This window comes from Mirounga leonina, unplaced genomic scaffold (assembly GCF_011800145.1).
Source record: "Mirounga leonina isolate KUSES-001 unplaced genomic scaffold, KU_Mleo_1.0 Mir_242, whole genome shotgun sequence".
Classification (NCBI taxonomy): Eukaryota; Metazoa; Chordata; class Mammalia; order Carnivora; family Phocidae; genus Mirounga; species Mirounga leonina.
The window spans coordinates 1,150,452-1,163,520 of record NW_023270627.1 but is presented as its reverse complement, the minus strand read 5'-3'; the positions used below and the strand labels follow the sequence as shown (position 1 = coordinate 1,163,520).

General features: G+C 34.2%; 1 protein-coding gene across 1 annotated transcript in view; it reads left to right on the top strand.

Moving 5' to 3' along the window:
- Positions 1-13,069, top strand: part of GPR158 (G protein-coupled receptor 158) — a 475,038-nt gene that overhangs the window by 324,027 nt on the left and 137,942 nt on the right. Inside the window, exon 6 of the mRNA XM_035029491.1 lies at positions 7,566-7,634. Coding sequence (XP_034885382.1) covers positions 7,566-7,634 — 69 coding nt within the window. The remainder of the gene's footprint in view (positions 1-7,565; positions 7,635-13,069) is intronic.

Genomic DNA, 13,069 nt, shown 5'->3' with positions numbered 1-13,069 from the left:
CAAAAACAAAAAAAATAATAAAAAATTAGAAAAGGTAAGAGAACTCAGTGACTCATCCAGCATAATAATGTTCACATTATAGGGATCCCAGAAGGAGAAGAGAGAGAAAAGGAGGCAAAATTTTATTTGAAGAAATAATACCTGAAAACGTCTCTAATCTGGGGAAGGAAACAGATATCCAGATTCAGGAGGCACAGAGAGCCCCCAACAATAACAACCTAAGGAGGTCCACACCAAGACACATAACAATTAAAATGGCAAAAAGTAGTGATACAGAGAAAGACAAGACAAGGATGTCTACTCTCACCACTTTTATTCAACATAGAACCAGAAGTCCTAGCCACAGCAATCAGACAACAGAAAGAAATAAAAGATATTCAAATTGGTAAGGAAGAAGTAAAACTTTCACTGTTTGCAGGTGACATGATACTATATACAGAAAACTTTAAAAACTCCACCAAAAAAAAAAATACTAGAACTGATAAATGAATCCAGTAAAGTCACAAGATACATTATGAATATACAGAAATCTGTTGCATTTCTATACACTAATAATGAAGTAGCAGAAAGAGAAGAAAGCAATCCCATTCACAATTACACCAAAAATAATAAAATAATTAGGAATAAACTCAACCAAGGAGGTGAAAGACCTGTACTCTAAAAACTATAAAACACTGATGAAAGAAATTGAAGATGACATATACAAATGGAAAGATATTCCATTCTCATGAATTGGGAGAATTAATATTGTTATAATGTCCATACTATCCAAAGCAATCTACAGATTCAATGCAATCCCTATCAAACTATCAATAGCATTTTGCACAGAACTGGATCCTAAAATTTGTGTGGAACCATAAAAGACGACAAATAGCCAAAGCAATCTTGAAAAAGAACAGAACTGGAGGTATCACAATCCCAGGTTTCAAGATATACTACAGAGCTATAGTAATCAAAACAGTATGGTACTGACACAAAAATAGACACACAGATCAATGGAACAGAATAGAGAGCCCAGAAATAAACCTACATTTTTGTTGACAGTATGACAAAGTGGGCAAGTATATACAATGGGAAAAAAGATAGTCTCTTCAACAAATGATGGGAAACTGAGAATGAAACTGAACTACTTTCTTATACCATACACAAAAATAAGCTCAAAATGGATTATAGACCTAAATCTGAGACCTGAAAGCATAAAATTCTTGGAAGAAAGCGTAGGCAGTAATCCCTTTGACATGAGCCATAAAAACAATTTTCTTAGATATGTCTCCTTTGGCAAGGGAAACAAAAGTAAAATTAAACTATTGGGACTACACCAAAATAAAAAGCTTTTGTACAGTGAAGGAAATCATCAACAAAACAAAAAGACAACCTACTGAATGGGAGAAGATATTTGCACATGATATATCTGATAATGGGTTAATATCCTAAATATATAAAGAACTTACACAACTCAACATCAAAAAAAAATGAATAATCCAATTAAAAAATGGGCAGGGACCTGAATAGACATTTTTCCAAAGAAGACATACAGATGGCCAACAAATGCATGAAAAGATGCTCAACATCACTCATCAGGGAAATGCAAATGAATACCACAATGAGTTATTACCTTACACCTGTCAAAATGGCTAAAATCAAAAACGCAAGATGTGGAGAAAAAGGAACCCCCATGCACTGTTGGTAGAATGTAAATTGGTGTAGTCACTGTGGAAAACAATATGGAAGCACCTCAAAAAATTAAAAAATAGGATTATCATATGATCCAGTAATTCCATGACTGGGTATTTACCCAAAGAAAATGAAAACATGAATTTGAAAAGGTATATGCACCCCTATGTTTCTTGCAGCATTATTTAATATAGCCAGGATACTGAAGCAACCCAGATGTCCCTCGATAGATGAATGGATCAAGAAAAAGTGGTATATATACACAATGGAATATTAATCAGGCATAAAAAAGAATGAAATCTTGCCATTTCCAGCAACATGGATGGATCTAGAGGGTATAATGCTAAGTAAAAACAGAGAAAGACACATACCATATGATTTCATTCATATGTGGAATTTAAGAAACAAAATTAAAAAAAGAAAAAAGAAAGACAAAAAAAACAGACTCTTAAACATAGAGAACAAACTGGTGGTTGCCAAAGGGGATGGGAGGGTTGAGTGAAATGGTGAAGGGGATTAAGAGTATATTTATCATGATGAGCACTTAACGTATAGAAGTTGTTAAATCATTATATCATACACCTGAAACTAATATAATACTGTATGTTAATTATACTTGAATAAAAATTTAAAATAAGTAAACTAAATAAAATAAAACTCTCTAAATTGCCTTTATTTCACTTTAGCAATCTCTGTCCTGAATGTATTCTTTTGCTTTTTCTGTACTTTTTTCATTGCTGATAATGTTTTGGAAAAACCAATGCTGATTTTAACTAACCACATTTTGGGCAATTGTTCCCTGACAAATTTTCTAAATGTGAATGGTTTTTCAATATTTCATCACAGATCTTCTAAGACAAAGTAATTGCATGTAGTCTGTCAAACCAGATGTAGTCTGTTCTCGTTTATTTATATAACTGTAAATAAAATTATTAAAAAATAGCATCCTCATATTTCTCAATGTTAGGATTCTCTTTAAGGCCACTTTTATATCTTGCTTCCAATTTGTTACTGTGTAATTGTTTCATCACGTGTCTGTTTATTTGTAATCTCCCTGTCTATGGATTTCTCTAAAGAAATAGAAGAAGTCTGTTCTGCTAGCATGGCTAATTCTTTTTGTAAATGATCTAGATTTACAGTCTTGGTTTATGATCCAAACCTATGCCAGTTCATTCTTTTCAGAATCTAATTCTCTTGCTTTATTATATTTTCATCATGCATTCTGAGGTACAGCTGTGTAAAACTACCTTCATGCTCACAGGTTCCTTTTGTAATAGAAAGAACCTTTAATTGCTATAAGACTAAAGAAATCAGCTATAATTCAAAATAGCTGCACTGTTTTAGCAAGATATACATTAATTTCCCCAGTGGCTAAAAATGTTTTAAAAATATAAATGAAGTAGTTAGTCCTTGTAGAATCAAGGAAATAATGACAAACCATTTTAATTGTTTTTTAAAAAGCAGACTTCAGCATTCTCATCGCCTCATTACTTCCAGTGACTTAGCTTCCTCTGGATGCCTACATCATGAGTAAATCTTGTGACAGCTGCAACTGTGCTTCATCTTATGCCTCTCTACCTTGCATCCAAGGATTATGAAATTTAGAAATTGACTTTGACATAATTTAATAAAATTTGCATAATAAGATTAGCTCTTTTCTTTAGTATACAGGTTTGATACCTGACTGTTACAAACTTTCTTTAAGTCAGTTCAGAAAGTTTAAGAAATGGGGCAGGTGGGGTGGAGTGGAGTGAGGTGAAATCTGCACACCTCTATTGTAAACTCTGGAATTATATTTATTAGGCTTTATAGATTCTAAATGAGAGAGTTAGGCTCAATGATAACTCCCCCAGCTCTATATTTACCAGTAAGTATCATAAAAATACTGTTTGTTAATTTTATGCATCCGGTTGGTACTGAATAAAAACTTATGAAGTAGATACTAGTTGGGAAGACCTTCGTTTAGACTTCTTGGCATATTATGATGCCTAGTGGTGGAATTTTCCAATAGCTAAATTGTCACATTTTAGAATACTTTAATTTTACTTAATTTAATTATCAAAAATGCATATTACTTAGTAATGCATGATTACATCTCCAAAGAAATGAATATATTTTTGAATAAGTTGCTCTGTCCTCAAATCTATCCACTCCTCCAGAAGAAAAAAAAAAAAACATTGTTATCAGCTTGGTATGTATCTTCCAGATATGTATTTGATATATTTATATATATATAGAATATATATGGTGTTGACTTGTATTATGTATGTATTTTAAATAAATAGTATATTGTATATTATTGATCCTCTTTCAATAAAGTTTTCTCAGAGTTTCTCAGTTAGCAATTCTGGTTAAAGGGTTACATACCACCATTTCTATCTCAGGCACAACTGTGAAGGAGATGAAATTATCTCTTGGGCTCTATTATTTTGCTCATTATATCCCTTGCTCATCTTCATTTTTCTTTTTTTTTAAGTTTTTATATTAATTCCAGTTAGTTAACATACAGTGTAATATTAGTTTCAGGTATACAATATAGTGATTTAACACTTCCATACATCATCCTGTGCTCATCACAAGTGCACTTCTTAATCCCCATCACCTGTTTCACCCATCCCCCCACCACCTCCCCTCTGGTGACATCAGAGTCTGTTTCTTGATTTGCCTCTTTCTCTTTTTTTTTTCCCTTTGCCTGTTTGCTTCGTTTCTTAAATTCTACATATAAGTGAAATCATATGGTATTTGTCTTTCTCTGACTGACTTATTTCACTTAGCATAATACTCTCTAGCTCCATCCACATCAATATAAATGGCAAGATCTCATTCTTTTTGTGGCTGAATAAGAGTCCATTGTAAATATATACCACATCTTCTTTATCCATGTATCAGTTGAGGGACAATTGGGCTGTTTCCATAATTTGGCTATTGTAGATAATGCCTATAAACATAGGGGTGTGTGTCTCCCTTTCAATTAGTATTTTTGTATTCTTTTGGTAAATACCTAGTAGTGCAATTCCTGGATCATACGGTATAGTTCTATTTTTAACTTTTTGAGGAACCTCCATACTGTTTTCCAGAGTGGCTGCACCATCTTCATTTTTCAATCCCTCCTCTTTCCTTCCTCATCCTATCACTTAGACTTCAAGGAAAAGATTTCTGTTCTTCACTTTGAACTTAAGTCAGCATGTTACTTACAAAATTTGTATATTAATCCTTGGCACCAAGTATAAAATAAAAGATTTTTCTCTAGTTCAAAGAACTTCCAGTACCAATAAGACAACAGGGAAATGTTTTAGGGAGCATGAGGTTTCTTTTTTTGTCCCTGAAGTCCTACCTATTAGGTACCTACTCATTCTGTAAGGCCATGAAGCCAACTCAGTCCAAGAATATTTTGAAAAGAAAAGTGTACATTTTGAATAGGCCTTCCATTTGATTATGGAACCACTTCTTGGGATTCCAGTTAATAATTTGAAATTATGGGCTCCTCTGCTCAGCCAGGAGCAAGGCAGTGAAGAGTTAAGAAGATTGCTCAACAAAAGGAAACAGGTTATTTACTCTGAGAATATATGCACCACTACTGCTGTTATGTAGTAATAACTATTGTAACGCAGCTAAGAAATACTGGCCCTGAAACAAACAAAAAGAGCTCTTGGGTTCTCTACCCCCACTTTGGGCTCTTCTGAGGTCATTTGGATTCCATGCATTAAAAAAAAATTTGACTGCTACTACTATGGATTTCAAATTCACCATCCTGGTGCTGTTTCTTACTTTGAAGAGTGTGTACCTACTTGCTAAGAATCAGGCATAATAGTAGCCATTTTGTATACTTTACATTTTATTAAAACCCTCAGATTTAATAAGATAAATATTAGGATGCCCATTTTATGGGTGAAGACTTTGAAATTCAAGGTGACCTACTCAGTAATTGTTTCATAATTCAGACTGAGATGAAGAGAACTTCAAAGTCTGTCTTTTCCATTAAACCTTGCAGCTTCTCTTCATATCCCTTTCTTTAAAACAATATTGCATAGAGGGGGCACTGGGTGGCTCAGTCGGTTAAGTGTCAACTCTTGATTTCTGCTCGGGTCATGATCTTGGGGTCATGGGATCAAGCCTGGTGTGGGGCTCTACCCTCATCAGGGAGTCTGATATTCTCTCTCTCCCTCTTCCTCCGTTCCCACGTCCCCACCCTGCACTCACGCGAGCATGCTCTCTCTCTCAAATAAATAAATCTTTAAACAATATTACATAGATTGTTTTATAAGCAGTCTTGTGTAATATTTTGGGCTCTCACTCTTAGTGTCATCTTTTTGTAAAGTTTTAAAAATCTAGTATTCATAATTAGGTATGAATGTAATTTGCCATCTTAGAAATTCCACCAGCCAAAACCCATCTACAGGCTTGCTGATAGAAGTTTTCTTTTCACTAAAAGCATCTGCTAGCTAAAATAAAGACCAATAGTGAGAAGCCACTTGAATAATCAAGTCTGTTCGCTGACTAAACTTGTTTCTCCATTGCAAATTCTTCGATTAATGAAAGCCTTGAGTTCTTTTGAGGGATTACATAAAGTATTCCTCTATGTCTAACAATGTCCTAGCAGTGTTTTGAAGAGATATTATAATTTTTTTTCTCTGGCTGTCATTTATCTGACATTGTGTGGGGTTTTTTTTGTTTGTTTTTATTTTTATCTGACATTGTTTTAATGTGATGGACTCTTGTGGCTTGAGTTTTTAGCTTCTTTTTGTTGTTGCAAAATCAGTTGCTACTACTTCAAATTATTTTCCTGTGGAGGTACTATATTTGCACCAGGTGTCATTTTTGTATATATTTCATGTTGCATTTAGTGAAAACACAGGTGTTCTAGAATAACCTGTTTTTGTGTTTGTATTTTTTTTTTAAGATTTTTATTTATTTATTTCACAGAGAGAGACATAGCGAGAGAGGGAACACAAGCAGGGGGAGTGGGAGAGGGAGAAGCAGGCTTCCCGCGGAGCAGGGAGCCTGATGTGGGGCTCGATCCCAGGATCCTGGGATCATGACCTGAGCCGAAGGCAGATGCTTAATGACTGAGCCACCCAAGCGCCCCTTGTGTTTGTATTCTTAGCTAATATATTTACTCTGTATTGATACTTGAACTCATTGAAGTAAAATTTTTTATTAGAAGATAAAATTCTTTGGTCTTTTATTTCTTGCCATTTCAGTCATTCTGCTTTGGAAAGATAATGCTATTTGAGTCTAACAAAATATCTTAAGATTATTAAGCATAGTTATGCATAGTAAACTTTAAATAATTAGGAAATTATTCAAAAATCAATTTATTCTATTGAATTTTCAGTTAAGAATAATTTAAGCATATTCACAAGGTGAAATACCTCTGTTATTTAATGTGTTTTATATTATTCACATAGTGGAGCTCTGTTAGGTGAGCTTCGGTGACTATTTTTGACATGATGGGATATATATTACTGAGATGCCAAGACCTTGTGTGTATGTCTGTTTTATCCACTAAAACCCTCCTGCAAGTATTTGTGAAATGGTTAAGGGTTAGCATTCCATATGTACTTGTGGTTGATGTTTCAGAAATACAAGCAAGATATTTTGTATCTGTGAACTTCTTGGATTGAAAGGATCTTCTAAAAAGTGTTCTCAGCTGCTCAGATTGCTCATGGATTCAAATTTTAGAGAACAAAATTCCATGAAGCCACTGGCAATATCATCTAGTCCACCACCACCTTTATAGTCAGTCTTTTTTTAGGTTTCAGTTAAGTTCACTTCTGGAATACTAGCCAATTTTCATTTACTGGTTGAGGCATTGTCACAAGAACATAAGTTCTTCCATTCTAGGAATGTAAATTAACAATGACTTTTTCTTTCTTTTTTTTTTTTTTTAGAGCATCAGGGCATCAGGCCTTATCCTGTTGGAAACAATTCTTTTTGGGTCTCTGCTTCTATACTTTCCAGTAAGTAACATAATTGCATTTTAAAAATAACCATTTGTTTTATTTTGCTCAGGCAGTAATTTTTATATATATGTGTGTGTATTTATATATCTATATCTATATATCTATGTATGTATATGTGTTTATATAAATATATGTGTATATATATCTAATGTATATTATCGTATCAATAACTCTTCAAATATATATTACTTTTTTATATATCTATATACAAGTTTATATACCTGTATCTATATATAATAGACATATAAAGTAAAGTGGAAGTAATCGTACTTTTCTTCCCAAATTTATGAAGAGGGTTGACTGCTTAAGTGAGCTAACATAAAAAAGGCATGCTTGATATGTATGCTTGCCATATACATATAAATATTGGTTTCCTTCTTCCTTCCCTACTTGAATCAAAACGATGAGACACACCAACAAGTTTGTGCTGAAAAATTCCAGATGGTTACATAGAAAAATAAACAAAATAAATGCATGTGTGGTATTTGTGGCATAGATAATCCTAGTAGACTCTTCCTATCACCCTGGCAACCTGTCTGTAACCACAAGGTAAGTACTTATTTTCCTAATTCAATTCAACCGACTTATATTCAGCAGTTATTGTGTGTTAAGTACTATACTAAACTGGCATGTTTTGTGAGTGAGAGAAACTTGATTTCTCCTCTCAGGAAGCTTACAGTTTATAGAATGAGATGAGTCCGTACAGGCAATTATAATATAATTGAAAAAAGCTGAGATACTGTGGAGGCAGGGTGCTGTGGAGACACTTAGGAGAGACAACTAACTAAGTCTAGGGAATAAAATATCACTCGACTGAGATCTGAAAGATGAGTAGATGTTAGAGAAGAAAAAGGTAGGGCTTCCATGGCACCATGTTCTTTTTGGTTTACCTCTTACCTCACTAGCTGCTCCATTTCAGCCTTCTTTGCTGATTCTTAATCTTCTTTCCCACCTCTTAAGTGCCTCAGGCATCATCCCTAGTGGAGCTTTTCATGTTCTATATTCTCCCTCGGTGATCTCATCTAGTCTCAAACTGTTAAATACTGTTTATATACAATGACTCCCAAATTTATATTTCCAGCTTAGACCTTTTCCCCTGAGCTCTAAATTCATATTCAATTGCTTACTCTGCAACTCCATTTGAGGGTCTACCAGAATTCCCTATCATGTTCTTAACTGAGATACTTGATCTCCCACACACCCAAAGTCAGTCTCCTCTATCTCCATTGATGACAACTCTGTCCCATTGGTTACTCAGGCTAAAACTTGGGAGTCATTCTTGACAACTTTCTTTTTCTCACATCCATTAGAAACCCTTCCGAACATAGCAAAAACCCAACCACTCCCTCCACCTCATTCAGTGCTACCATCCTGGTCTAAACCACAATCAGCCTCTTCTGGATTATTGGCGTAGTCCCTCCCTGGCCTCTGTCTCTCTACACTAACACCCCTGTGATCTGTCTATTTTCAAAGTATCAGCTAGTTGTAATGCCCAGTTTAAACCATGACACCCCTCAAAACTCTCAAAAGGTTCACAATTTTACTTATAGTAAAAGCCAGTATTCTTAGAATAAGCTCCAAGATCTAACATGATTTGGATCCTGCCCCCCTCTATTTCCCCATTCTCTAACCCTCTTCCCCCACTCAGTGTTTATAAGGGTTCTTAATTTATTCAAGTTTTCTACTTCTTGAATTATATTTCTTCTTAAGATAGAAATTTATTTGGGTATAATCATTTTAACCTTTTCCATAAAATCATCCATATTACTAAAGTTGTCTAATTTACTAGTATGGAGTTATGCACAGTAATTAATAATAGAAGCAATATAATACAAAGAGTCTTTATCATGCCTGGGACTGTTTCTGTATAATGGCAAGTTATGTATCATAACATTTCATCTTCCCCATAGAACTACCAGAAAGATGTTTAGCCAAAGTTATAGAATCACCCAATTAGGAAGTAAAGACCCAAATGACTTCACTAATCTGAATAATAATCATCTGAATATCTGTTGTTGCAGTCACCATCATCTTATTTCCTGAACCTCTGCTATTTTAAAATACACTTTCTATCCAGTAGCCAGAAGGATATTTTTAAAATATAAAATCTAATCTGTCACTACTTCTATAGCTAGCTTCCCAGAGTTCTTAGAATAAAGATCAAAACCTTTGATATGGTGTATGATGTTATCTATAGTGTGGTCCTTGCCCACCTCCCCAGCCTCATCCAGTACCACTTTTCTTCTCACTTTCTGCACCCAGCTACTCTGGCCTTTCCGTTCATAAATGATATATAATGTCTCTCATGGTGGTATTATAATGGCTCCCCAAAAATGTCCATTGTCCTAATCCCTGGAACCTGCAAGTATGTTACCTTACATGTAAAATGGGACGTGATGAAATAAAGGACTTTGAGATAAAGAGGTTATCATGGATTTTGTAGATGGACTCAAGGGTCCTAAGTGAAAATGAGAAGCAAAGAGAGAGAACCAAAGAGAAACTATCGTGAAAAAGATTGGACTGACTCTTGCTGGCTTTGAAGATGGATGAAAGAAACCACAAGCCAAGGGATGTAGGCAGTCTCTAGAAGCTGGAAAAGGCAAGGAAACAGATTCTTCCCGAGAGCCTCCAGAAAGAACACCATGATTTTAGCTCTGTAAGATCCATTTTGAACTTCTGAAGTCCATAACTGTAAGATAATAGATCTGTATTGTTTTAAGCCACTAAGTTTGTGGTAGTATGTTACAGCAGCAGTAAGAAACTAAGACGCCTCTTAGGACGTTTTCACATGCTTTTCCTTCAGTTTTGAAGAGTCCTCCTTTCTTCCTACCCACCCCTGCCCCCCGCCATCTCATGACTTCTTTTGCCTAATTAACAACTTGCTAGTTATCCTTCAGATTTCTACTTAAATATCACTTTTTTAGGAGAGGTTTCTTTCCTTGACTCCAAATCAGAATCAAATTCCTTTTAATAGTTTCTCATGGAATCCCACTGTCTTTCTTGACAAACCCCATCTCAGTTTGTAAGTGTACATTCACAAATGCCATTATTTGATTAATATCATTCTCCTGCACAAACTCTAGTTCTTTGAGATAAGGAGATGATACAGCTATTTTGCTCACAGCCAAGTACCTATAACCATAGCTGAAGCACAGTAAATATGTAGTGAGTGAAGAAATGAGGATATACTTGAATGAATTTAGACCTGTACCCCAAACTAGTGGCTATTGTCCTATTGAAATAGTAGCTTCCAAAGAATCTGCTTGATTGTGGAAGGCTAAGCATGATGATCCTTATTAATATTACTTTATTTAGTGCTAACAGGCAGTAAAACACTTATTAATGTTATTTTGAGATGTTAGCAAAATTTCATTTTATTTTTTATAAGGTTCATATTTATTCAAATCAAGTGGTTATATTGATGAGCATGGGCGTAAAATCTATAAAAGAATTTTAAAGCCTCTTAAATGGATGAAGTACTCTAGAAAACAAGAACATTTGAAAGAAGAGTAAATTTTATGCTGCTAAATGTTCAAAGCAGTTATTAAAGACCCTTTCATTGACTGGTATACAATTTTGAAAGATATGTGATGGACCTGTACCTATGATGATGTCAGATACAGAGAAAAAAAAGGAGAAAGAAATGGAAATTTAAGAGGAATGTGAAGATAGCACTTCTGCTTCATAATTCTGATACGCCTGCGAGGGAAAAAATAACAGAAAAGAAGACTTACCAAAAAAAATCTAACAGAAACCTCATTATGTTGACTTCATGATTAATTAGCTATCTCTTTCATCGTTTATAACATATGTTTTTCTGTAACTGCTTGAGATATTAGTATCTAGTTCCCAAGTTTAAACTGTGTACCTTGGTTTCAAGTTAGTTAGTGTTCATGCTCTGAAGACAGAAAGGGTCAGGTTACTTAATGAAGGTTTGAACGGAGCATAAGACAGGGAAGAAAAAGAGATTAAAATATACTATTGATTGAGTCTGGTAAGGAAAGTAATTTTATTTTAGGTGAGAGAATGAGAGATGATATATCAGAAATTGTTAGGAAAGCTTTTTGCTACATAGGGTGTGTATATGTGCGTGGGTGCGTGTGCATAAAACATTCTCGACAAGAGGCATAAGTAGTTTAGTTATTGGACCAAGGCTCATTGACTTCCCTGGGTTTTACAGAAATGAACTTTATAACTTTTGGCTAGACTATATGCTGCAAAGAAGATCTCTGTATTAAGTGATAAAGGTGTAATTTAGTAAACCTAATACAGCCGAAAGTTCTAATCATTTGATGATATAAATGTGACCTATACTTTTCTTATTTGTTAAATATCTTACCTACTTTCTCTGTTCCTGGTGTGGTCCATAACCAAAATTGCTTCTGAAAGTTTTAATGGGGATTATAGGTTTTTTGTTTTTTGTTTTTGTTTTTAAGTATGCTTGAATAAAGGAAAATTGTTTTCAGGGCTGGGTAACTCCATGGAAGGAGGCTTTGGGTATTCACTGTTCTGCTGAGTTGTTATGCAATGAGCCTTTTCTTCTTTTTATGCTGCATATTGTTGTTCAGATTTGCAAGAATTAAGGTTATTTTTGCCTTTTCTAAGCAATCTTAGACTACAGACGATTTCATAACAATGCTTATATTGGAAAGTCCAAATTAGAGATTATCATCATTGTGCAGATGAGGACAAACCAAAATCTGACTAAATTTAGCATTGTTATAATTGGATAGCAGAGAACGAAAGCTTTTAAAACATTTTCTTACAGATTCTCAAGAGACTCATGATTTGAAGTCCATACATTTGTGAACAAATGATTAGTCTTCATAATCATCTAAACACTTTCATATAACTTATAGAAAAAAGAAAAAACTTTAAAATATCAACTAAAGTATATTTTACCTGTTAAATTACATAAAATGACATTTTGTGGATTAGTAAAACATTTTAAGTGATACGGAATCTAGAAGTTCGTTTTTGACTTGTCTAAACCACCAGTTTCAGCTAATAAGGTGAATTTTTTCCTGTAACCTTGATTAGCTATTTGGATGGCTGATGTGCCTTTCTATACCCATACATGTATAAATAAATACTAATTTTCATGTTGTTTCCCTACTCCACCCAGGCCCTAAAATTTTCTTTTCCTTCTTTATCTATGTTTCTAGTCATTTGTATATCCTTGTTCTTTTCTATTTTGCTTTGTGTTTCTATCAACCCTTTATTCCGTGACCTTTACACTATTCTCAGGTGTGTTTATTCTGCTGGAGTTGATTCTAATATTCCTTTAAACTCTCTACTGTTTTTATTTTATTTCCATTTTCACTTTCTTCCCTCTTCTCCAGCTTTCTTGGAGTAATTTTATCTCTTTCTCTGTTTTTCTTATCTCTTCTTTGACTCTGATATCTTTTTCTTTGAGCTTCTTTATCAGAGGA